At 33.0% G+C, this 27755-nt stretch overlaps 1 protein-coding gene across 1 annotated transcript in view; it reads right to left on the bottom strand.

Annotated features, from left to right (window-relative positions):
* Positions 1-1636: 1636 nt before the first annotated feature.
* The window catches only part of LOC139863182 (uncharacterized), a 105615-nt gene continuing 79496 nt past the window's right edge, over positions 1637-27755 (bottom strand). Inside the window, exons 2-3 of the mRNA XM_071851830.1 lie at positions 2464-2590; positions 1637-1757 (exon numbers count right to left, since the gene is read on the bottom strand). Coding sequence (XP_071707931.1) covers positions 1637-1757; positions 2464-2590 — 248 coding nt within the window. The remainder of the gene's footprint in view (positions 1758-2463; positions 2591-27755) is intronic.

Genomic DNA, 27755 nt, shown 5'->3' with positions numbered 1-27755 from the left:
ATGGTGTAATAGGTAGCTTGGTTTTGATGGCATCTTCAGCAGTGTTTTGATGTAATATGATAATTATCTACTTAGAAATTCAAAAGCTTCTACTAATTTGTATTTGAGATGATTTTGTACTTAAATCAGTAGGTGATATTTTCTTTTTTATGAAGTCGAGAAGATATGTATTTAATAATTAATGATTTGGGTACAAAAGTGCTCTAAACTTTTAGCAGCAGATAATATGTTGTAGACAACCTAACCATACTTACTTTTTGAAAATGTTATCTCCAGTCTCTTGAAAGATGTGGGAAGGTTAGACGGGTTAACTATCAATATAACAATTCCATATAAAAAATAAATACTTACTTTTCCTGCACCAGATCAGTTGGAACATCTTTAAGTTTTGGGTGTTTTGACCATGTGCTAGCACATCGAGCACAAGCTAGATAGCCTGCATCATCAGATAACATCATCAACAAATTCAACTTCTCTTTTCCTCTTTGAATTACACTCATATTGAAATTTAACAAATCGATTTAAACACGCTAACCTGTTCCTAGACAATACTTGCATCTTTTATGTTCCTGCTGTTTTACATTGTTCATTTCAATCACCGTCAAGGCTGAAATCACACCAACTGCTCCCATAGAGAAGGAAGCCGCAACATGATAATTGTGCATTAAAAAAGATATCTCATCAAGCCAAATCAGAACCAATCGATGCATAATCTATAATTGAAGAGGTGATTATTGGCCGTCGTTCATTTAATGTATTAGTAGCATGTCACGGGATTCTCATTTCACATATCTTTAACCTGTACACAATCAAATCATATCATACATCACCATACACTTGTATCAACTTCATCTATAAACTACAAAATTGACAATTAAATAATAACAGTCACATTACCCCCTGGTATTTTTATCAGTTAATCATCATCAATAGAAAACATAGAAGCATCTGAATCAGATCTGATCTGACAGTGGCGGAACCAAAAAACTTTTTCACCGGGAGCGAATTTTTTTTTTTAAATAGTAGCAAATTTTTTTGGGCAAAATATGGGGGCTTTTGGGCAAGGTGTGGAGGTTTTTGAGTAAAATATAAAGGCTTTTGGGCAAAATCTGGAGATTTTGGTGGCAAAATGTGGATATTTTTGGGCAAAAAAAAAAAATTCACCGGGGGCAAAATGAAAAAAATCCAAACTTTTTGCACTAAAAAAATAAAAACCCACTGGGGACCATAAAGCACATCTTAAAAAATTACAAGGGATGATCATAATCATAATCTATATTAAAACTCTTGTAAAGTTGATTAACATGCATAACCATATAAGGGATAATCAATCTTTACATATTAACCGTGAGTTTTAATTTCCCTTTCAAAATGCATTTCTTGCTTTAACTTCACTTAAGTTATACTGTAGGATTTATCAATTCTGAATGTCTATTACCAATCTGTAATAGATAACAAAATTAGTACTTTTTACCTTCTAAAGTATCTAACAGTATAAATCATTAAATTAATACAATATATATATATATATATATATATATATATATATATATATATATATATATATATATATATATATATATATATAACAAGAAACAATTTTTCTATCTATCGCCACAATTGCAATTCTTAAAATCTAGAAATCTACAAGCTTATGACATCTGTCTCTAAACGAGTTTTGATCTCCATACACCTCTGTGTATTCTATACCAGATGTCGATTGCAGGGCCAAATCATTTGTTCTGTCTAACGAGATTCTACAACGATGCACGATATCAGAGTACCATCCTCATGTCAAGTAAACATAGAACCACAAATCCTACACAAATAAAATAGGTATAAGAGAGCTACAGATATTTCAAGATTTTAGATGGCCATCAAAAGCCAGCATACAAGAGTGATAAAGGAAGCATGTGAAGCACAAAATTCCTCAATCTTTCATGGTGGTAAATCATATGGTTTTAAACCTTATGTTAATAGCTAGGTAACTGCGTTGCTTTCACGATATTTATGAAAGTGACAGACCTAAACATTTCATATGTTTGAAACATGTTATGCAAGTCAGCTACAATAGTGTACATATATTTGAAATGTAGAGTTTCAAATTAACGTACATTAATTCTAGATGTTTTTCTTTTCACAAAACGCCACTCCAAAATATAGTTTCCAAGTAAACAGAGCTTTCAGCTTATGTTCTTCTAATCGTTTTAACATCAACAAAGCCAATCAGCCCTCCATTCTACAAGTTGAGACAATTCAATTTACCAGCAGCCTATATCTGATTTCTTTATTACTAATCATTCTAAATTAATTCAAGTCACAAATACCCAACCAAAACTGAAGAAGATATTCCTTTGACTTTTGAAGTCAACTTATTAACCCTGACTTTTTAATTTTCTCTTATTACACGTATTTTTCGCTTTAATTCACAATTGCATTATAGGCTTTGATTAAACTGCTTACACCTCTGTATATTCTCTACCAGATGTCGATTGGAGGGCTAAATCATTTGTCAAGTCTAACGAGATTCTACAAGGATGCATGACATCTAATACCAACGTTATGTCACACAAACATAGAACCACAGATCCTACGCAAATAAAAGTCAATGACATAACATGACGTAGTCCTTAAACAAGATGACATCATTGTATCACACTGTTAGCTTATATATTCTATCTGTTTAAGGAGTATATAATTAGTATAGTCATTAATGCTGCTCGATACAGAATGTTAAAATATTAGCCGTAATGTTCATTATTTAGTCATTGATCTGGTAAAGTGATTTACAGATTTCTTGACAATTGTGGAGAATTTATGTCGGGTTTTTGTAACGTTAAGTGATTAGAATACAAATACAAGGCATCAATAAATTCAAGTCGGCCTTTCTATGGATGCCGATGAAAACAAGGAAAAAAACTAAGATAGGATTTAGTGGGAGTACTATAAAAGATAAGCCGTACGGAATTAAAGATTTTATTGCTATGCGAAACAAAAATAAGATATAAATGTCATCCTTATAGTTCAATTAACACTAACTCGGCATATATTTATTGACGAGTCCTTAATTTTACGTACATTTTCAGAATTTGTTATATTCACAAAACGCCACTCCAATATACAGTATTCATGTAAACACTAAACAGAGTTTTCAGCTTATGTTTTTCTAATCATTTTAACATCAACAAAGCCAATCAGCCCTCCATTTTAAAAGTTGAGCTAATTTAAATTACCCGAAACTTAATTTTGCTTGGTATTAACTATTAACTATCATATATTAAATTCAGTCAAGTCGCAACTGCAGCAAACTATATGACCAAAACTTAGGAAGACACTCCCCTTGACTTTTGAAGTCAATTATGACCATAAAAGTTCAAAATTACATTGTAAATTCACAACCAACTTGGCACCAACATATTCTTTACTTCTACCATATATCACATACTTACATATTTTTTTCATCAAAACTACCAATCTCATTCACCATTCTTCAATATTCACAGTAAAATAAAGTGAGTTACCACCCTTATCATAAAATTAAACATTAATAGAGCAAAAATAGGCCGTTAAAAAAATAGAGCAAAAATAGTTAAAAACAAAACAAGGGTATTACCAAACTAACCTTTCTTAACACACTCTTAGTGTATAATCGAGATGATCCAGATGCCCTCCGTGATGACTGGTAGCTTCCCAGTTATGTAATATCCCAATATTTTAAGCCGTTGATTTTGTAAAATTCCTATACCATGAAGAGTAACTGGGAAATAACAAGCTATCCGCCGGCTAAGGAGATTCAAACAGGGACTGAATAAGTAAATAACCTGAAATTGCAGGCACTAAAAGTGTAAAACTTGTTAAACTAACCGAACAGAACCAGATGGTTCTCGTATTTCGGGTTAGGGTTTGTTCAAGTGATATTCGAAGGGGTTTTGTCTTCTTTGTAGTGATTTCTCTTGGTTGTTCTGGAGGTTATTAGTCTTCCATAAGGCTTTCTACGAGTGTATCACTGAATTAGTTATGTGATAAGCCCACGAGTGCATTTTAGCAAGTCCAGCTGAAAATGAGTTCTAGCCCATTTATGAGAAATTGAGCAGCCCAAACTCTCAATCAATTTGTTCTGGTCGGTAAGTGTTTGTACAATAACCGGCGACTAGTATTGTTATGGGGATATTCAAGTCACTGAGATAGGTTGAGTGATTATGGTTTTAGCTTTGTTCGCTGGCGATTCCCCAAAGGTAACAATCAAGTGATTGTTTTACGCCACTGAAGTAAATGGTATAACATGATGTGTTATTATGTGTGCGAATGTTGAATGTGGAATGTATCCTGCATTCTATTCTATTTATAAGTGGGTTGGAGCGGTTTTCTATACCAGCTCGCTAGTTCCCAATGGTTTTGGAATACTAGTTGACCTTTCCCTTTTCATAAACCTGCAGAGGAAAGTAACCTTGTCCCTTTCCTTTGTTGTACAAGAGTGCAGCCGATCTAGAAATAGTTCCGCTAGCTTGACTTTATAATCGACCGAGGTTTTATGGGCTCTAAGATCACTATTATTGCTCTGATTTCAGGACCTCGTTCATTGTAGCCAAAGTTTCCTTCGTACCGTGTATTGTGGCCAAATCCTCCGAAGCAAACTGCGAAGCTGGTAAACGAGCTGGAGGTTGGGTACACTATCAAGCCCCCCAGTTTAATTTTACGAAGCATTAATAGCGATATATAATCATCGTTAAGTTAAAATTAGTAATAATTACTTTTGCTGCTGTGATTTGACATTTAACTGCACCGGTTAAGACTCTTGTCCCCGAAATTACTATTGTACCCTTAATGAGGGAATCTTTTGTGCCTTGCTGCCAGGGGTACGATCGTCCAATAGGTTAAGGTTACCAAGGGTGCTCTGCAGTTTGATTTGACGGCTACCCCTTCATCTTTCTTAAAGATATAACGCTGCATCTTCTCCCTCTTATTGTTGTTCATCCTTTTTCAAAAAACTCCATCTTCTAGAAATCTTTCATCTTCGCATACCGTGATGACCCGTCCAAATCCATTTGGACGAATACATCATTCATTGATTTCATAGTGAGGTTATGACCTTTATATGATACGTTTTGTAAACATTGTATTCTTTTGAAAAGGCACACCATAAATGAATATTTAATTCCAAGGTATTTGACATCTGATGATTTATACATATAGACAATCACCGTAAATAATAGTTTACAATACTACATCCGTTGACAATGCAGTCAAAATAAGATACATGGTGATGATTTTGTGAATGCAAAGTTTTCTCGAATAAAGCATGTATGACTCCATGCACATAGCTTGTATAACGTATAAGCAAACAGCGGAAGACTTCTAGGAACCTGAGAATAAACATGCTTAAAAGTGTCAACACAAAAGTTGGTGAGTTCATAGTTTTAATGTTGCGCATAATCTGTATATAAAGGTGGATCACAAGATTTCAGTTGTTTCATCCAGAAACATTTATCAAAATATTCTACAAGATTGAGCTCCCTGGTAACTAAACTTTAACGTCTATATAATAAGTACCCCTGTTTTAACATACATGCAACCAACATGTACAATACACGCAAACCAACGTGTACTAAACTCAAATAGCATACGTCTGTTTTATAGTTCAGGCTAGGGTTTCTATACCTGGAACAGACGGGGGATGTCAAGCCCTATGGATCCATATACAACTACTCGCGCCCACCGGTTCTTATAACTGGCAGTTACTAGTTACCAAAGCTAAGGGATTTTCGGTTCAAACTCAGTGTAGAATTTAGTATGTACTTGTATCCATTGCGTTCAAAATAAAGTGCATGTATTCTCAGCCCAAAAATATAGATTGCAAAAGCAATTAAAAAGGGAGCATATGAAACTCACTTTAGCAGCACATAAGGTCATTCACCGAAATGTGACCGAAACTCGGAATGCAAAATAACCGTAGATCTCAACCTAGAGAACATATGTTGGTCAATACATGTCTAACAAGCTAGCTCGGGTCATAGTGTATCACAATCCTAATGCTCGAGACCGACATGAAAAAGTTAACAAAAAATCATCTCAAAAGTCAACCTGACCCAATATGATCTTTAAATCTATACATGTTTATTATCATAGTATAAGTCTTGATAATTGAACGAATTTATAGTTTATCAAACTCAAAATATTATTTATCTCAGGAGCTATATTATATTTGAATTATCATGGCAATCGAAAATATTTTATTATTTCACATAGCTTTCCAATACTTGTAAAATCAGATTATAGTGTTTATAAAGCTTTAAAACATGATAAGACAGTCAACTTTGACAATTGTTCAACAAAACGAGACGTGCCTTATATATAAATTCATTTACTCGATTAGTAATATCTAAAAATCCAATTTATCAATCTTATAAACAAGTTGTTTTAATATCAATTGCAGATTCAAAAACAATTTCAATTAATGTTAATCATAATTCAGTTGACCATATCTTTTAATCCGTTCATCGAAATCACGCGATTTCTAAATGAAAAGTTAATAATTTTTCGCCAGCTTTCCAAAAACATGCATATCATATACTTTATATCAGTAGCATATGTATCAAATTCGTGATTCATCATAAACTATCTAACGACAAAACTAAGCATACAAGCATGCATAAACATATATACTCGAGCACTAGACATGGATACACTATTAATATATAAAAGATAAGATATGAATGCTCACGTATCAATATTGTGGTTCAATATTGCAGGAAAGTACGTAGACGCGACGGAGATGATAAACACTAGTTTGACCTCACGAGCAATACCCCCGAACAATACCCATAACCTCCATAGCTATAACCCATAATTTCCTTAGCTCTATCCCGCTCGAAAAGCCCGTTTGAAATAATATGTCCATGACCTCATCGTAGTATTTTATGTATAATAATACTATAATAATACTACTACTTCTAATAATAATAAGATTAATAATAATAATATTAATCTTAATAATAATAATAATAATAATAATAATAATAATAATAATAATAATATAAATAATAAACATTTATGGAGTATCAGTGGATAGATGGATGAAAAAAATGAATCACAAAACTGAATTCGTTCGCCTTTTAAAGAATTTGGCCTCACCTACCCCCTCATGCGATCGCATGAGAGTTGTGAGGAGGACTCATGCGATTACATGAGACCTTCATACAGCTAATCATTCCTAAATTCACGCTGTCGACATAATATGTATGTAATATTATATATATTATTTAATAAATAATATATTTAATCATTAAAATTAATTAAATATTATATTATATTATCGTACATAGTTGATTTGTAATTTTTACACCGATGTGTTGTACGTTGACCCTTGACTTAAGTACCGGTTCCGGTTTTTCGAACGCATTTTCGTACGCTTCGAAAACTTGTACTTTACATTTCGCGACACGTACATTTATCAATAATTAGATTTATTTCATCAATAATTATACTCCATGAAATGTAACTTATACATTTGAATGTTTTGGTCATTTGCTTCTATAAATCGACGTCTTGTTATATTTACATATGATAATTTAAATCAAAACGTTTTGTATCTAGTTATTATTATATCCAATCACTTTGCAAAATATATATATATATATATATATATATATATATATATATATATATATATATATATATATATATATATATATATATTCTCAAAGAAAAATATGATTTTGTACATATTATATAGAATTGAAATATTTATTTAATAATATTATATTTTAGTTTTTCAAAAATAATTATATTTCAACATTACAGACTTTGCTTATCGTGTCAGAAACATTAAATCATTTAAAGATAAAGTTTAAATTTGGTCAAAAATTTCCGGGTTGTCACAGTACCTACCCGTTAAAGAAATTTCGTCTCGAAATTTGGTTGGGATGGTCATGGATGACAATAAGTATGTTTTCATGACGCATACAAGCTGAAAATTAGAGTTTTATCATCAACGAGTAATTTGGATAAAACAATTCATTTATGTGAAGAGTACGAGTGAAGCTATCAATAAAGAGTGAAATGGGTAAGTGTAGATTCGTCATATCTTTTGACGTAGATAGGATTGATTTCCAGAGTTCAAGAGATTTGGAGAAAATCCTTGTAATAAGATTTGATTCATCGGTAATCAAGGAAATTAGGATCCGCTTTAAATGCGATCAGCTTTTTTGATTGCTCTGTCGGGTATTTTACTATAAATCCACCTTCTTTGTTTCCTTATTTCCACAGCTCATACCTTCTATTCTTTCTCCCTCAATACATATTTTAAAATATGCTCCATCCGGTTCTAATTTTTGATATACTCCTAACTTTCATATCTGTCATCCTTCTTTTTCATCTGCCGCCGAAAGAATCTATTTACTTCTACTATACTCTTGGTTTTATAGTGTTTTTAGTTCTCCCGTGTCTTTATATTGCTATATGCATCGATATATATGGTTTATAATTTCTGGATTGTCGTTGGGCTTTATATCTTCCTTTATATTTCGAAATCTCTGCTTCTGTCTTCTATAATCATTGTCGTCCGTAGTTAATGCTCTCTTCTATTTACTGCGATTTATACTCCCATTTCCATTTCGGAGCTTCATGCTTTTGTTTTCTTCTTCCCGACTTCAAGTCAAGCGAATAATGGTCCAGAATACGTATATATTAATTTCGGAATGAACATAATTAATGTTCTAAGAAGGAAATTGTAATGACACGATCTTGACTTGTCAAATTACCAGAATATCCGGAAAAATAGAACTATCAAGAAGATATGTTCTTAATATGTTTGGAGATGAGGTAGAATGTAAGAGTCGTGTAACATGGCACATGATAACGATATGGTCTGTGAACCATCACGTTCCATTTAGAAACTCAGCATGACTTACTGTAATATAATCACGTTGATCAAGTGTCATTATATTATACTAACTCATGCTTCAGTTCCCAACACTTCTTCAAAACATTCATAATTTAAACTCGAAGGTTTACAGAATATAGAAACTAAACAGTTTCCTTTATGATGTAATACAGATAACGCGAGGAGATAAATGATTTCAGATAAGGATAATTATGAAAATATCTTTAGAAATATCGAGGATATTTATATGAAAGATACGATGATATCTTAGAATTTTTAATATCAAAAGATGATAAAGAAGATTTGTCCGTAAAGGTTTAGAGTCAGGAGCAAGGTATTCGTTAATGACTTCAGCAGATACTGAATCATTTGGATTCTTTGAAGGCAGGTTTAGTCTTTGTGATTTGTCCACAGCCTCCTTCATGGTTTGCTCAATCTGTTTTCCAGTTCCAACTTTTCTGAGCTTTGCCAACACACTATTCTTTATCATCAAACTTTCAACTGTTAAAGTCATTTACAGTTTTTGCTGCTTCATCAACTTTTTCAACATTCAGAGTATTGATTCGTAGACTGGTTGTTTTTTAGAATTTCAGAATGAAAGCTCATAATTCTAAGAGATGAATGTTATATGTATACATATGATGTTCTAGTACAATTTTGAATTCAAAGTATGGCATTTGAAAGATGTAAGAATCTAAGAGTGACGCTTTCTGTTAAATCTTGGCTTGTATTCTGATTTTTCAAAATCAAAATATGTAATCAATTTGGATGCGAATGGTTGTGTTGATTTCTAGGAAAGAATGTATATCGTTGTGAAAGTAGTGAGTATAGTTGATGATTTGCTGAATCAGAATCGAAGAATGTAACATATTAAGTGTGAATTTATATATCTTTCGGGTATTACCTACCCGTTAAAAGTTTCACAAGTAATATTTTGTACCAAAGAATTTTATTACAGTCTTTATGAAAATATATGTATGTATATGTTCTTCAGATGTAATACAGATTTAATGAGTTAATATCATATTAAGCTCATTTGATTTTTGGCTGGATTAGAAGTGAATGCTCTCTAAAACATTAAAGATTTCATAATCTTTGCGGAGTATTTCACTAATGTAATCAATACTTCGTTATTCTGTTTTGTTGATATTTCCTCAGTGAATCATGTTGGTGCTTATGGAACTCTTGCTAACTTCGCAAGGTACGAATGATGTTTTCTGGAAAGTTTCAAGTACATCGAAAATGAAAGTGTAAAATCAAACATGTATTTGAATACTACACTTGATTTATTATGAAATGGAATCTATTAAGTCGAAGCAGAGATTATAGTTAACGATTGTTAAGTCATTAACGAAGGATGTACATCATATCATATTAATAACATGAACTAATCGAGTAGTTAAGATTCACACGTAATAGCTGTGATGACCCGGAAATTTCTGACCAAATTTAAACTTAATCTTTAACGTTTTCGACACGATAAGCAAAGTCTATGAAGTTGAATCTCAAAATTTTAAACTATTCAAATACCCTTCGATTTTTCTCAACGATTCGCGAACAATTATATGTAAATAGATACATATATATACTATAACTTGAAAACGTAACAAAGTGTTATGAAAATGATACTGTGCATTAACCTTATTGGTTTGATTATCTGATTAATATTTAGATAAGTTAACTAAAAGGGAGTTGATCCGTACACCACCTTTTTTGCCTTACACCACCAAAACAATTATTTAGACAGTTTTACCCTTCCTTTGAGAAGTTAAGGGGAGTTGGTGGTGAACAAAATGAAGGGTAAAAATGTCCAAAAAATTTATTTAGTGGTGTATGGCAAAATAGAGGTGGTGTACGGATCACCTCCCTAACTAAAACGTTTAAGATGAACCAGTAAAACACTAATTTGCTACAGTATTTTCGAATTGCTACAGTACCCGAAAAGCTACAGTGTTTTCGAAAATCACTATTTGCTACAGTAAAAAACTTTGCTACAGTAAAACACTATTTCAAAATGAAAATGTATATATGTATATGTATATACTACGAGACGATGATTTATAGAAATAAATGACCAAAACACTCAAATGTATAAGTTACATCTCGAGTGGTATAGTTTATGGATAATTTAAGTCTAATTTTTGACAAAGGTACGACTCACGAAACGAAAAATACAAGTTTTCTCAGCGTACGAAGGGACATTCGAAAAACCGGAACCGGTACATAAGTCGAGTGATGACGTACGACTTATCGGAACAAAAATTACAAGTCAACTATGCACGTGAATTTAATATAATATATAATTAATTATATAAATTATATAAATTATATTTATATTTATTTAATATGTCGACAAATAAAAAAGTTAAAATAATGTGAGCTGTAAAACTCACCCATGCGATCGCATGGGTATAAGCCTGGAAAGCCATACGATCGCATGGCAACCAGGGATAGGCCAAGTACTATAAATTGCTCGATCTGTGGCTCGGTTTACACATACATATAACAATATTACTCTGTAACATATTATTAATTATATTTATTATTATATTTATATTATTATTATTATTATTATTATTATTATTATTATTATTATTATTATTATTATTATTATTATTATTATTATTAAAGATTAATATTATTATTAATCTTATTATTAGTAGTATGAGTATTATTATTTATACATAAAATACTACGGCGAGGTCATGAGCGTGTCACTTTCAAAATATGTTTTCGAGCGGGATAGAGCTAAGGAAATTATGGGTTATAGCTATGGAGGTTATGGGTAATGTACGTGGGTATTATTGGCAAATCAAACCTAGTGTTTATCATCTCTGTTGCGTCTACGTGCTTTCCTGCAATATTGAATCACAATATTGATACGTGAGCATTCATATCTTATCTTTTATATATTAATTGTGTATCCATGTCTAGTGCTCGAGTAAATATATGTTTATGTATGCTTGTATGCTAAATTTCATCGTTAAACAGTTTATAATGAATCACGAATTAAATACAAATATTACTGATAAAAGGTATATGATATGCATGTTGTTGGAAAGCTGGCGAAAAATCAATAACTTTTCATTTAGAAATCGTGTAATTTCGGTGAACGAATTAAAAGTTATGATCAACTGAATTATGATTAACGTTAACTGAAATTGCTTTTGAATCTGCAATTGATATTTAAACAACTTGTTAATAAGATTGATAAAGTGGATTTTTGAATATTACCAGCAGAGTAAATGAATCCTTATATAAGACACGTCTCGTTTTGTTAAACAACTGTCAAAATTGACTTTTTGAAACAACTTTGGATAACTTTTGTATGTCGATCTCGAGCATTAGGATTGTGATACACTATGACCTGACCTAGCTTAATAGACATTTATTGACCAACATATGTTCTCTAGGTTGAGATCTACGGTTATTTGGTAATCCGAGTTTCAGTCACATTTTGGTGAATGACTTTATATGCTGCTAAGGTGAGTTTCATTTGCTCCCTTTTTAATTGCTTTTGAAATCTATATTTTTGGGCTGAGAATACATGCACTTTATTTTAAACGCAATGGATACAAGTACATACTAAATTCTACACTGAGTTTGAACCGAAAATCCATTAGCTTTGGTAACTAGTAACTGCCGGTTATAAGAACTGGTGGGCGCGAGTAGTAGTATATGGATCCATAGGGCTTGACATCCCCGTCTGTTCTAGGTATAGAAACTCTAGCCTGAACTATAAAACAGACGTATGCAATTTGAGGTTAGTACACGTTGGTTTGCGTGTATTGTACATGTTGGTTGCATGTATGTTAAAACAGGGGTACTTATTATAACGTTAAAGTTTAGTTACCAGGGTGCTCAATCTTGTAGAATATTTTGATAAACGTTTCTGGATGAAACAACTGAAATCTTGTAATCCACCTTTATGTACAGATTATGCAAAACATTAAAAATATGAACTCACCAACCTTTGTGTTGATACTTGTTAGCATGTTTATTCTCAGGTTCCCTAGAAGTCTTCTGCTGTTTGCTTATATGTTAGACAAGCTATGTGCATGGAGTCTTACATGGCATATTTTTCAAGGAAACGTTTCATTCACCAAATCATCACCATGTATCTTATTTTGACTGCATTGTCAACGGAAGTACAATTGTAAACTATTATTTACGGTGATTGTCTATATGTAGAAATCATCAGATATCGAAAACCTTTGATTTAAATATTCATTTATGGTGAGCCTTTTCAAAAGAATGCAATGTTTACAAAATGTATCATATAGAGGTCAAATACCTCGCAATGAAATCGATGAATGACGTGTTTGTCCATATGGATTTGGAGCGATCGTCACAATAGCTTAGTACGAAAAGATTTGTTTTGATCTTAAAATTCATATATATATAAAATATACATATAATTTCTTCAGAGGGAATGAGTTAATACTTCATAACTCATTGATACGATATACGCGTTGTTGATTAGTGATGATGTTTGCGATGATTATGGATCTGACGGAGCTTGTGATATTGTAGATGCTGCTGATGCTGACGATGCAGATGGTACTGATGGTGCTGGTGATGCTGACGGTACTGTTGATGCTGCTGGTAAAATAGATCTAGCTTGTAAATCGTGCACCATTCCGATCAGGGTTTTATTTCATCATTTCTATTCGCTCACTCATCAGGTTTACAATTAGAACTAGAATAAGTAATCTCTAAAACTTTTAGAAACTACATATTCTCTACAGAATATTTCTTCGATGAAGTTATGAATCAATACTTCATCGTTTGTTATTGTTGGTATTCCTTGGTATCTATGGTGCGTATGACGTTGATGTTCGTGGGGCATTTTGTGATGTTGGATCATGGGATGTGGATGTTGTTGGTGGTGGTAATGGTACTGTTGGTGTTGATGATGGTGGTACTGTTGATGCCGATGATGCTGCTGGTGCTTGTAATCTTTGCACCGTATTCTCCAAAGTCACTACCCGAGCGCGAAGCTCGTTGACTTCTTCTACTACACCGGGATGATTGGCGGTTTGGACGAGCGGATGAATAAGATCCAGAATTTGTGATAGTATATAATCATGACGAGATACTCTGGAGATGAGAGAGAAAATGGTATTACGAACAGGTTCGCCGGTAAGTGCTTCAGGTTATTCGCCAAGAGGGGAATGTGGTGGATGGAAGGGATCACCTTCTTCTTGTCTCCAATGACTAAGTAGTCTATGAACCCATCCCCAATTCATCCAGAATAGGTGATGGCTAATTGGTTGATCCATTCCGGTTACACTGTCTTCGGAGTTCAGGTGAATATCCATATCGGAATAGCTGTTGGAGTTTAAGGAATTTGAACTAGATATGGGATCCATCTTGTATAATTAGAGAGATGATTTTTGATATGAAATAGATTATAGAATTTATATTGGTACTCTTCAATACATAATTTAAACATGTATATATAATACCAAAATTCCATAAATCACTGAGGTATTTTCGGAAGATGTCAGGAAAAGTTTAAAGTAACAGATACGCTAAGATATGAATTTTGTCGATACACTATCTATGCAGTAAATGCAGTAAGACATGTCTAGACTTAGGAATGATAAGCAAGTAATTTCCGACAATAAATGGTAAGCAAAACTCGGTAAAAACAGATACGGTCATAGTCCAGACTCACTAATGCATCCTAACAATTACAAGTTAAACACACTAATACAAATTCTGGTTCCCTATGACCTCAAGCTCTGATGCCAACTGTGATGACCCGTCCAAATCCATTTAGACGAATACATCATTCATTGATTTCATAGTGAGGTTATGACCTTTATATGATACGTTTTGTAAACATTGCACTCTTTTGAAAAGGCACACCATAAATGAATATCTAATTCCAAGGTCTTTGACATCTGATGATTTCTACACATAGACAATCACCGTAAATAATAGTTTACAATACTACATCCGTTGACAATGCAGTCAAAATAAGATACATGGTGATGATTTTGTGAATGCAAAGTTTTCTCGAATAAAGCATGTATGACTCCATGCACATAGCTTGTATAATGTATAAGCAAATAGCGGAAGACTTCTAGGAACTTGAGAATAAACATGCTTAAAAGTGTCAACACAAAGGTTGGTGAGTTCATAGTTTTAATGTTGCGCATAATCTGTATATAAAGGTGGATCACAAGATTTCAGTTGTTTCATCCAGAAACGTTTATCAAAATATTCTATAAGATTGAGCTCTCTGGTAACTTGTAACATCCCATTTTTCTCGTACTTATCTTGTAACAACCCGAGTTTTTCCGTTAAAACTTCCGTTAAATACTTGACGATCGTTAGTTAAATCATACAATTTTCATACGCCAATTTTTTTTCCAGAATAGTTAACAGTGGCTACGTGAAACTTTTTCGTATTTAAAGTAATTAAATGCATACTTGATCCTTAGTGGATTACTTGAATTAATATGTTATATTAATTAGTGAACTTAATTCGGTTGACATATTAAACTAGAAACGATACGATTAAAGTTAATCGCCTAGAAAACTTTTCAGTTAACGAAACTCAGAAAAACGATAGAATAATTATTCTTAATAATTATTGAACTTATGAAAGAAATTTAATTTATTATTTACTTAATGAATTAAACACGGTGATTTTGTTTCAACGACTAGTTAATGTTCCGGAGATTCGGCACGGTTAATGGCACTCGAAACGAACCACGCGCGAACGAGCTTTTACACAAAACGAGCCCGAGACCCGAGCCCGAGGCCACATGGCCATGACCTCATACCTCATCATCTTTGGTCCCATGAGTAGCCAATGCATGTTGACTATTAGTTTAGGCCCATGTTTGTTGACTTTTGGTTGTTTAGGACACTAACTATATTCTCTTAATTTCTAAGTAACAAGAGAACATATCCCATTCTTTTTCCTATCATTCTTGCTCCATGATTGCAGCCCCATACACACAAAATAATCCCATACCTTCATCCCTACAATTCTCCATCAAGTTTTGATCTCTTGTTTTTGCTTCTTTGATCAATATTGTTGCTTGCATCGTTCTCTACGCGTTTGTATAAACATTTTGTGATCAAAGGTATAAACACATAAACTCTAATCTCTAAAATCAGATTGTTATTAAGGTTTCATGGATTAGGTTGTCTATTGCTCAAGTCTTGATGTTTGATGAATACTAGATGCGATAAATTGCTCGTCTTGATTGTTTTATGCGAAAACCGAATTTGTATTTGATGTGTACAGTAATTTTAAATTTTCAATTGTATGATATTATATTATAATTAGATTCCTTGCAAAAAAACTATTGATTTTAGGCTTTGGATTCGCTTGATTTCATTTCCGGATGATCAAGTTATGGCCAATTGAAATTAACGTTGTGTTTTTGTGATTGATCAGAAATCTGGGTTTGATAGACCACGAATTGGATTGTGAAATTTATACCATTGGATAGGTAATTTAAAAACACTCAGTTTACACTAGGATATCATGTCATTTGCTTATGTAAAACCTGAGATATGCTTGAATTAGTGTAAAAGTAGTTTTATACAGTACTTGCATGAAAACGACCTTGTATGATAAAATGCGTTAGCTTCTGTGATTAAAGCTTTGAATATTTGAAATCTACACAAAAAGTACTTCATCTTTCATGTAGATATCATAGGCTAATTGTATCTAGATCTTCAGCTAATCGCGTGCGAATGTGACTAGCGAAACTAGAATCGAATCTGTAAATTGCTCTCTGTTTTATACTCTGTGGATTGTGTTTATTGAATGAGCATGTAACCTTCTGGAATATGAATTTTAACATGATATGTGACTTATTGTTAGCTTATGTCAATCTCTGAAACCTTATGCATTGGGCACAATAGGGCCATACTTTATGTAAATTCTGATTTGAGCTGAAAAACTGAATGTTCAATTTGCATGAATAAACTGTACAAATTGGCTAAACCAAAATTGCTCGATTTTTGATATGTGTTAGTTTAACTTGTTTTTGAACTATGGCCACTGGTCTTGTATCGATTGCATGTTCCTAACTCCAGTTATAGCTAAAACCAAATCAGTGCGCGGTCAGAAACTGACTTGGTGAACCCCAAATCTACCCCTTCTGATTCCTAACTTTTAATTATCGTATGAGACCATGGCCAGACTTTTTGGAATCGATTTTGAGTATACTTATGATCTGGAGTTTTCCATGTTTACTTGAATTTTTTTACTATGAGATAATATGCTAAGTTTGCTACATGTACATGAACTTTGTGCACAACGATAAACTGAAATTGTGAAATTGACCAATTATGATCTAAAACGTGTTGTTTGACTTAGGTTTGATATGTTGACCAACATTTGACATGAACCTACTGATGTTGACTTTAGTTGACTACTTTGACCAAGTTTGACTTTCGGTTTGACTTCGGTTGACTTTGTTTGACTTGCATGAATTAGTTGACTGTATGTTGACTTCTACTTTGAAACGCGTCGATTCGAGCAATAAGACAACTTATACTATGAAACCACACTTGTTTAAGACATATTTATTGACCAACCTAAATACATATACTTAGGTTGCATTACTTGGCTATAAACCGTACAAGTAAATTGTCCACTTTTCAATCCGAGCTTTATTCAAAGGTGAGTCTACAGTCCCGCTTTTTACATGTTTTCAGGAATGAGAATACACGCTGTTTTACTTACATTATCAAATACTTTTTGTATTGACACGAGTACTATATCTGCATATTGAGTTTGTACACAAAGCCTCTAGCTTGAATACTTTAAATACCATCGGTGTAGGCACAATTTAGATGGACGGATCCGTTAGGTTGACAACCTCACCCTACAATATTAACTGTGGTGCATTTACTTTGAACATAATACATTCATACATGTGTATAACATTTTTATGAGGTAAAGGCGGGTATAGTGGATTCTATACTCGGGTCATTGCTAGTATTCAGGTGCTCATAGATTATGCAAACGTTTCGCAACTTGGAGTTGTACTTGTAAAATCTCGTGGTCAAGGAAACTAAATTATATTTCTGATAACTGTTTTTTAGATACTATACAACGTTATTTAAAACTGTGGTTTACGAACAAATGAGATAAAACTTGACATGGTATTGTCTACGAATATTTGAAACTTGACATGGTATTGTCTACAAATAATTGAAACTGGACATGGTAGTGTCAACAAACTTTTGAAATGGGACACGGAGTTGTCTAACTTTTTGGTTCAAACCTTGGTGGTCTTCCACTAATAACCGTTTTCGAAATGTATTTCTTAAACATACTGTATTGTTTACCTAAAACCTGTAGATTCACTCAACATTGTTGTTGATCCATTTTGCGTGTTTTATTCTCAGGTATTAATTGCTTCCGCTGTAGAATATTGTTGTTACGTAGAAGTCAAGCCAAGCACTGGGACTAGAGTTAACATTCCGTTAAAGGGATTTTTGACGGGGTGTTAAAGATGGTATCAGAGCTTTGGCTATAGGGAACTAGGATACATTAGTGTGTCTAACCGTAGGGCGCATTAGTGAAGTCTAGTCTATAGCCATGTGTCTTGGATGACTTTTATACACCATACATGCACTATTTGCTTCACAATACGACATGTAGGGCTACACATTACATCACGTACATATACACCCTATACCCATATGATATGGACTTGAACTGAATATTATACTACGAATCACATACGTACACGCGACGCGAAATTTAACTAAATTAAGTTGATTACGCCATCTTGAACTTATGGAGTTATGTCGAATGGAAATGTGAGATAGCGTAATGTAATGACCGGGATTACATTACAGTAACTCATATAGAAGTTCCGAAATCGTAAAATAAGGAATTGGGAGCGAGTCAAGTAGGTTACTTAGATAAATACCGTTTAGAACATAAACTGTTTAATTTCAAATATGAGTAGAAATTTACTGTAGTGACCCGAACTTTTCCATGTTTATATATATTAAATGAAATTGATATTTACATGATTAAGTGTTTCCAACATGTTAAGCAATCAAACTTATTAAGACTTGATTAATTGAAATAGGTTTCATATAGACAAATGACCACTCAAGTTGACCGGTGATTCACGAACGATAAAACTTGTAAAAACTATACGATGACATATATATGGTTATATATATAGTTAATATGATTTTATTATAAGTATGTATCTCATTAGGTATTTTAACAATGAGTTATATACATAAAAATGAGACTATTAAATTAAGAAACTCGAAAACGATATATATAACGATTATCGTTATAACATCTTACTAGGTACATATGAATCATATTAAGATATTGATACACTTGGTTAATTATGTTAAATGATAAGTAAATATATCATTAAGTGTATTAACAATGAACTACATATGTAAAAATAAGACTACTAACTTAATGATTTTGGAACGAGACATATATGTAACGATTATCGTTGTAACGACATTTAATGTATATAGATCATATTAAGAGATATTCGTACATCATAATATCATGATAATATAATAATTTAAAATCTCATTTGATATTATAAACATTGGGTTAACAACATTTAACAAGATCGTTAACCTAAAGGTTTCAAAACAACATTTACATGTAACGACTAACGATGACTTAACGACTTAGTTAAAATGTATATACATGTAGTGTTTTAATATGTATTCATACACTTTTGAAAGACTTCAAGACACTTATTAAAATACTTCTACTTAACAAAAATGCTTACAATTACATCCTCGTTCAGTTTCATCAACAAATCTACTCGTATGCACCCGTATTCGTACTCGTACAATACACAGCTTTTAGATGTATGTACTATTGGTATATACACTCCAATGATCAGCTCTTAGCAGCCCATGTGAGTCACCTAACACATATGGGAACCATCATTTGGCAACTAGCATGAAATATCTCATAAAATTATAAAAATATGAGTAATCATTCATGACTTATTTACATGAAAACAAAATTTCATATCCTTTATATCTAATCCATACACCAACGACCAAAAACACCTACAAACACTTTTATTCTTCAATTTTATTCATCTAATTGATCTCTCTCAAGTTCTATCTTCAAGTTCTAAGTGTTCTTCATAAATTCCAAAAGTTCTAGTTTCATAAAATCAAGAATACTTCCAAGATTGCAAGTTTACTTCCAAGTTTTCTAAATCCTTTCCAAGTAATCATCCAAGATCAAGAAACCATTGTTACTTACAGTAGGTTATCTTTCTAATATATGGTAATAATCATATTCAAACTTTAATTCAATTTCTATAATTATAACAATCTTATTTCGAGTGGAAATCTTACTTGAAATTGTTTTCGTGTCATGATTCTGCTTCAAGAACTTTCAAGCCATCCAAGGATCCTTTGAAGCTAGATCCATTTTTCTCATTTCCAGTAGGTTTATCCAAGGAACTTGAGGTAGTAATGATGTTCATAACATCATTTGATTCATACATAAAAAGCTGTCTTATTCAATGTTATAAACTTGTAATCACTAGAACATAGTTTAGTTAATTCTAAACTTGTTCGCAAATAAAGTTAATCCTTCTAACTAGACTTTTAAAATCAACTAAACACATGTTCTATATCTATATGATATGCTAACATAATGATTTAAAACCCGAAAACACGATAAACACCATAAAACTGATTAGAAACGAAGAAATGGCGAGTAAAACAAGATTGATAAAAACTACTCATTTTACCTACGTGAAAGTTAGTAATAAATCTATTCCAACCATAACCTAATCAACTTATATTGTATATTATGTAATCTTGAGATATCATAGATACGTATACAATGTTTCGACCTATCATGTCGACCCATCTATATATATATTGCGGAACAATCATAGACACTCTATATGTGAATGTTGGAGTTAGCTATACAGGGTTGAGGTTGATTCCAAAATATATATATAGTTTGAGTTGTGATCAATACTGAGATACATATACATTGGGTCGTGGATTGATTCAAGATAATATTTATCGATTTATTTCTGTACATCTAACTGTGGACAACTAGTTGTAGGTTACTAACGAGGACAGCTGACTTAATAAACTTAAAACATCAAAATGTATTAAAAGTATTGTAAATATATTTTGAACATACTTTGATATATATATATGTATATATTGTTATAGGTTCGTGAATCAACCAGTGGCCAAGTCTTACTTCTCGACAAAGTAAAAATCTGTGAAAGTGAGTTATAGTCCCACTTTTAAAATCTAATATTTTTGGGATGAGAATACATGCAGGTTTTATAAATGATTTACAAAATAGACACAAGTACGTGAAACTACATTCTATGGTTGAATTATCGAAATCGAATATGCCCTTTTTTATTAAGTCTGGTAATCTAAGAATTAGGAAACAGACACCCTAATTGACGCGAATCCTAAAGATAGATCTATTGGGCCTAACAAACCCCATCCAAAGTACCGGATGCTTTAGTACTTCGAAATTTATATCATATCTGAAGGGTGTCCCGGAATGATGGGGATATTCTTATATATGCATCTTGCTAATGTCGGTTACCAGGTGTTCACCATATGAATGATTTTTATCTATATGTATGGGATGTGTATTGAAATATGAAATCTTGTGGTCTATTGTTACGATTTGATATATATAGGTTAAACCTATAACTCACCAACATTTTTGTTGACGTTTAAAGCATGTTTATTCTCAGGTGAATACTAAGAGCTTCCGCTGTTGCATACTAAAATAAGGACAAGATTTGGAGTCCATATTTGTATGATATTGTGTAAAAACTGCATTCAAGAAACTGATTTCGATGTAACATATTTGTATTGTAAACCATTATGTAATGGTCGTGTGTAATATGTATTCATACACTTTTGAAAGACTTCAAGAAACTTATTAAAATACTTCTACTTAACAAAAATGCTTACAATTACATCCTCGTTCAGTTTCATCAACAAATCTACTCGTATGCACCCGTATTCGTACTCGTACAATACACAGCTTTTAGATGTATATACTATTGGTATATACACTCCAATGATCAGCTTTTAGCAGCCCATGTGAGTCACCTAACACATGTGGGAACCATCATTTGGCAACTAGCATGAAATATCTCATAAAATTACAAAAATATGAGTAATCATTCATGACTTATTTACATGAAAACAAAATTTCATATCCTTTATATCTAATCCATACACCAACGACCAAAAACACCTACAAACACTTTCATTATTCAATTTTCTTCATCTAATTGATCTCTCTCAAGTTCTATCTTCAAGTTCTAAGTGTTTTTCATAAATTCCAAAAGTTCTAGTTTCATAAAATCAAGAATACTTCCAAGATTGCAAGTTTACTTCCAAGTTTTCTAAATCCATTCCAAGTAATCATCTAAGATCAAGAAACCTTTGTTACTTACAGTAGGTTATCTTTCTAATATAAGGTAATAATCATATTCAAACTTTAATTCAATTTCTATAACTATAACAATCTTATTTCGAGTGGAAATCTTACTTGAAATTGTTTTCGTGTCATGATTCTGTTTCAAGAACTTTCAAGCCATCCAAGGATCCTTTGAAGCTAGATCCATTTTTCTCATTTCCAGTAGGTTTATCCAAGGAACTTGAGGTAGTAATGATGTTCATAACATCATTTGATTCATACATAAAAAGCTGCCTTATTCAACGTTATAAACTTGTAATCACTAGAACATAGTTTAGTTAATTCTAAACTTGTTCGCAAATAAAGTTAATCCTTCTAACTAGACTTTTAAAATCAATTAAACACATGTTCTATATCTATATGATATGCTAACTTAATGATTTAAAACCCGGAAATACGATAAACACCATAAAACTGGATATACGCCGTCGTAGTAAAACCGGGGGCTGTTTTGGTTGGGATAATTAAAAGCTAAGAAGAACTTTGATTTAAAAGCTATAATTTTGGAAAAATGATTTTTCTTATGAACATGAAACTATATCCAAAAATCATAGTTAAACTCAAAGTGAAAGTATGTTTTTCAAAATGGTCATCAAGATGTCGTTCTTTCGACGGAAATGACTACCTCTTTCAAAAACGACTTGTAACTTGTATTTTCGACAATAAACTTATACTTTTTCTATTTAGATTCATAAAGTTAAGTTCAATACGAAACCGTGACTACTGGAATCACTCAAAACGGATTAGAAACGAAGAAATGGCTAGTAAAACAAGATTGATAAAAACTACTCATTTTACCTACGTGAAAGTTAGTAATAAATCTATTCCAACCATAACCTAATCAACTTATATTGTATATTATGTAATCTTGAGATAGCATAGACACGTATACAATGTTTCGACCTATCATGTCGACCCATCTATATATATATTGCGGAACAACCATAGACACTCTATATGTGAATGTTGGAGTTAGCTATACAGGGTTGAGGTTGATTCCAAAATATATATATAGTTTGAGTTGTGATCAATACTGAGATACGTATACATTGGGTCGTGAATTGATTCAAGATAATATTTATCGATTTATTTCTGTACATCTAACTGTGGACAACTAGTTGTAGGTTACTAACGAGGACAGCTGACTTAATAAACTTAAAACATCAAAATGTATTAAAAGTATTGTAAATATATTTTGAACATACTTTGATATATATGTATATATTGTTATAGGTTCGTGAATCAACCAGTGGCCAAGTCTTACTTTCCGACAAAGTAAAAATCTGTGAAGGTGAGTTATAGTCCCACCTTTAAAATCTAATATTTTTGGGATGAGAATACATGCAAGTTTTATAAATGATTTACAAAATAGACACAAGTACGTGAAACTACATTCTATGGTTGAATTATCGAAATCGAATATGCCCCTTTTTATTAAGTCTGGTAATCTAAGAATTAGGGAACAGACACCCTAATTGACGTGAATCCTAAAGATAGATCTATTGGGCCTAACAAACCCCATCCAAAGTACTGGATGCTTTAGTACTTCGAAATTTATATCATATCCGAAGGGTGTCCCGGAATGATGGGGATATTCTTATATATGCATCTTGTTAATGTCGGTTACCAGGTGTTCACCATATGAATGATTTTTATCTCTATGTATGGGATGTGTATTGAAATATGAAATCTTGTGGTCTATTGTTACGATTTGATATATATAGGTTAAACCTATAACTCACCAACATTTTTGTTGACGTTTAAAGCATGTTTATTCTCAGGTGAATACTAAGAGCTTCCGCTGTTGCATACTAAAATAAGGACAAGATTTGGAGTCCATATTTGTATGATATTATGTAAAAACCGCATTCAAGAAACTGATTTTGATGTAACATATTTGTATTGTAAATCATTATATAATGGTCGTGTGTAAACAGGATATTTTAGATTATCATTATTTGATAATCTACGTAAAGCTTTTTAAACCTTTATTTATGAAATAAAGGTTATGGTTTGTTTTAAAAATGAATGCAGTCGTTGAAAAAACGTCTCATATAGAGGTCAAAACCTCGCAACGAAATCAATTAATATGGAACGTTTTTAATCAATAAGAACGGGACATTTCAGTTGCTATCTAAGCGTTGGTCTTAGAGAACCATAATTTTGCATTAGTGTGTCTTATCGAGTTTGTTAGGATGCATTAGTGAGTCTGGACTTCGACCGTGTTTACTTGAAAAATGATTGCTTAACAAATTTTGTTGGAAACTATATATTTTTAACATGTGAATATTATGTGATATATTAATCTCTTAACGTATTTGATATTATGTGATAGATGTCTACCTCTAATACAAGTCCCATTGACTCACCTAATAATAATGAAGAGTCAAATGTAATTTGGAATGATTCGTGGACTGATTCACAAGTTCCCGAAGAGGAACCGGAAGAAGAATCGGAACCGGAAGAAGAATCAGAACCGGAGGAGGAGGAACCGGAAGAAGAAATAGAACCGGTGGGGGAAATAATAAAACGGTTAAGTAAAAGAAAATCCTCAACCAACCGACCAAGGTTAATTTTGGTCAACGGTGTTTCCGCCAAGGAAGCAAAATATTGGGAGGATTACCAATTCTCCGATGAATCGGATCCCGACGAGGATGCCGATGATGTTATAGAAATTACCCCAACTGAATTTAAAAAGGCAAAAGAGAACAATAAGGGAAAGGGCATAAAAATAGAGAAATCTGATTCCAATCCCGATGAACTTTATATGTATCGTCAACACCCGTATTTCTTAAGTTGTAACAATAACCCGAGAACCTCTAAACCACCAGGTTTTTCTAGACCAATGTGGAAAACGACGGCTCGTATTAGGAGAACATCATATATCCCTAAAAACTTAGCAAAAAGAACCAAGTTCGAAAATGAAAAAACGAGTGAGTCGGAATAAGATAGTTGTATTTGTGCGGTGTAATATATGTAATATAGTGTGCTTATGCTTTACGATATATGTAAAAATTGCTTGTATTTTATAGTATAAAAACACAAAATGGATAGACAACCCAATATTTTAGAAGACTTACCCGAAGACATGATTGATGAAATCTTGTCTAGAGTCGGTCAGAATTCCTCGGCACAACTATTTATGACAAAATCAGTTTGTAAGACATTCGAAGAACGTTCCAAGAATGCCTTGGTTTATAAAAGGCTTTCGTTTGAAAGATGGGGGATATCACATTGGGAAACCCATAAGTTACGATGTGTTTACTTTGACGCATATATTGCGGGGAACCCAAATGCTATTTTACGCAACGGGTTAAGAAATTATTTTGACTCAATGTATCCGAATATAGGACTTCATGATTTAGAAAAAGCGGCTAACATGCAACATAAAGAAGCATGTTATGCTTACGGGTTAGTAATGTTCGCTTCTCACCAAAATGAGAAAAAGAACATCGGGCTACAACTATTAAACAAAACGTTCCCACAAGTGACGGAGTCAGTAATTGGGGTAAGAAATGAGGTTTTTAGGTTATTATGAGACTGTTGGTCATTACGTAACCTTCACCCTTTTGATGACGTTACAACACGTTGTCATACTATCGGTCACAGCGGTTACGTTCCACAAGACCAAGGATGGGAAGTGGTATTAGTAAAACCAGAATGCACGACTTGTTTCTGGACGTATGAATTACGTGTCTTTGTTGCCTTTGCTGAACGCCTTATTTATTAACTAGAATTATCTTCACAACTACTTTGTATCAAAGTTTTATGTGCTATATTTCATGCTATATGTAAAATAGAGGTATTGTAAGTTTGCAAGTTATTGTATAAAGGTTTGAATATGATATATATTTTTGTGTGATTAGTTTTTCATATAGAATTGTAGTAGTTGAAATGGTATGTTAGCTAGTAAGTATGAACTTAACGGATAGGTACTACTCAAATTAAAGAGTATAAAATGCTAATATGAAGAAAGAGCTTTTATAAATAAGTTCATATTACGCTACGAAATACTATTGACTACTCTTGATATTCTATATGATTAACTCGTTTCATTTGACTATTTTGAAGGAAATGGCACCGACTACTCGACACACCTTGAATATGAGTGAAGAGGAATTTTGTGCCTTTCTTGCTTCAAACATAGCCGCAGTACAGGCCGCGCTACATACCAACAATAACCTTGGATCTAGCAGTACAGGAAATCGTGTAGGATGCACCTACAAAGAATTCCCTGCCTGCAAACCTTTGGAATTTGATGGAACCGAAGGACCGATCGGATTGAAACGGTGGACCGAGAAGGTCGAATCGGTGTTTGCCATAAGTAAGTGTACTGAAGAGGACAAAGTGAAGTACGCTATGCATACCTTCACAGGTTCTGCGTTAACATGGTGGAATACCTATCTAGAGCAAGTGGGACAAGATGATGCTTACGCACTACAGTGGTCTGCATTCAAGCACTTGATGAACGAGAAGTACCGTCCCAGAACCGAGGTCAATAAGCTCAAGACAGAACTTAGAGGGTTACGAACCCAAGGATTTGATATTACCACGTACGAAAGACGATTCACAGAATTATGCCTATTGTGTCCGGGAGCGTTCGAAGATGAGGAAGAGAAGATCGACGCGTTTGTGAAAGGATTACCGGAAAGAATCCAAGAAGATATAAGTTCACACGAGCCCGCCTCCATACAACAGGCATGTAGAATGGCTCACAAACTAGTGAACCAGATTGAAGAAAGAATTAAAGAACAGACTGCTGAAGAGGCCAATGTGAAGCAAGTCAAAAGAAAGTGGGAGGAAAACGGTGATAAGAATCACCAATACAACAACAACAATAATTACAATAATAATCGCAACAACTATCCTAACAATCGCAACATCAATCGCAACTACAACAAATGGCCCAACAACAACAACAATAACAACAACAACAACATCAACTACAACAATCATCTTAACAACAATAATAACCGCAACAACAACAACAATCAGAAGCAGCTATGCCAAAGGTGTGAAAAGTATCACTCGGGGTTCTGCACCAAATTTTGCAACAAGTGTAAAAGAAATGGTCATAGCGCGGCGAAGTGTGAGGTCTACGGACCAGGGATTAACAGAACGAAAGGAACAAATGGTGTCGGAACGAGTAATGGCGGAGCAAGTAGTGTCGGAGTAAGTTATGCCAATGTAGTTTGTTATAAATGTGGAAAACCGGGCCACATTATTAGAAATTGCCCGAACCAGGAGAACACGAATGGACAAGGCCGCGGAAGAGTTTTCAATATTAATGCGGCAGAGGCACAGGAAGACCTGGAGCTTGTTACGGGTACGTTTCTTATTGACAATAAATCTGCTTACGTTTTATCTGATTCGGGTGCGGATAGAAGCTATATGAGTAGA

Source organism: Rutidosis leptorrhynchoides, chromosome 8, assembly GCF_046630445.1.
Source record: "Rutidosis leptorrhynchoides isolate AG116_Rl617_1_P2 chromosome 8, CSIRO_AGI_Rlap_v1, whole genome shotgun sequence".
NCBI classification, from domain to species: Eukaryota; Viridiplantae; Streptophyta; class Magnoliopsida; order Asterales; family Asteraceae; genus Rutidosis; species Rutidosis leptorrhynchoides.
Note: the sequence above shows the minus strand (reverse complement) of the source record. Positions and strands in the feature narration are given on the sequence as shown.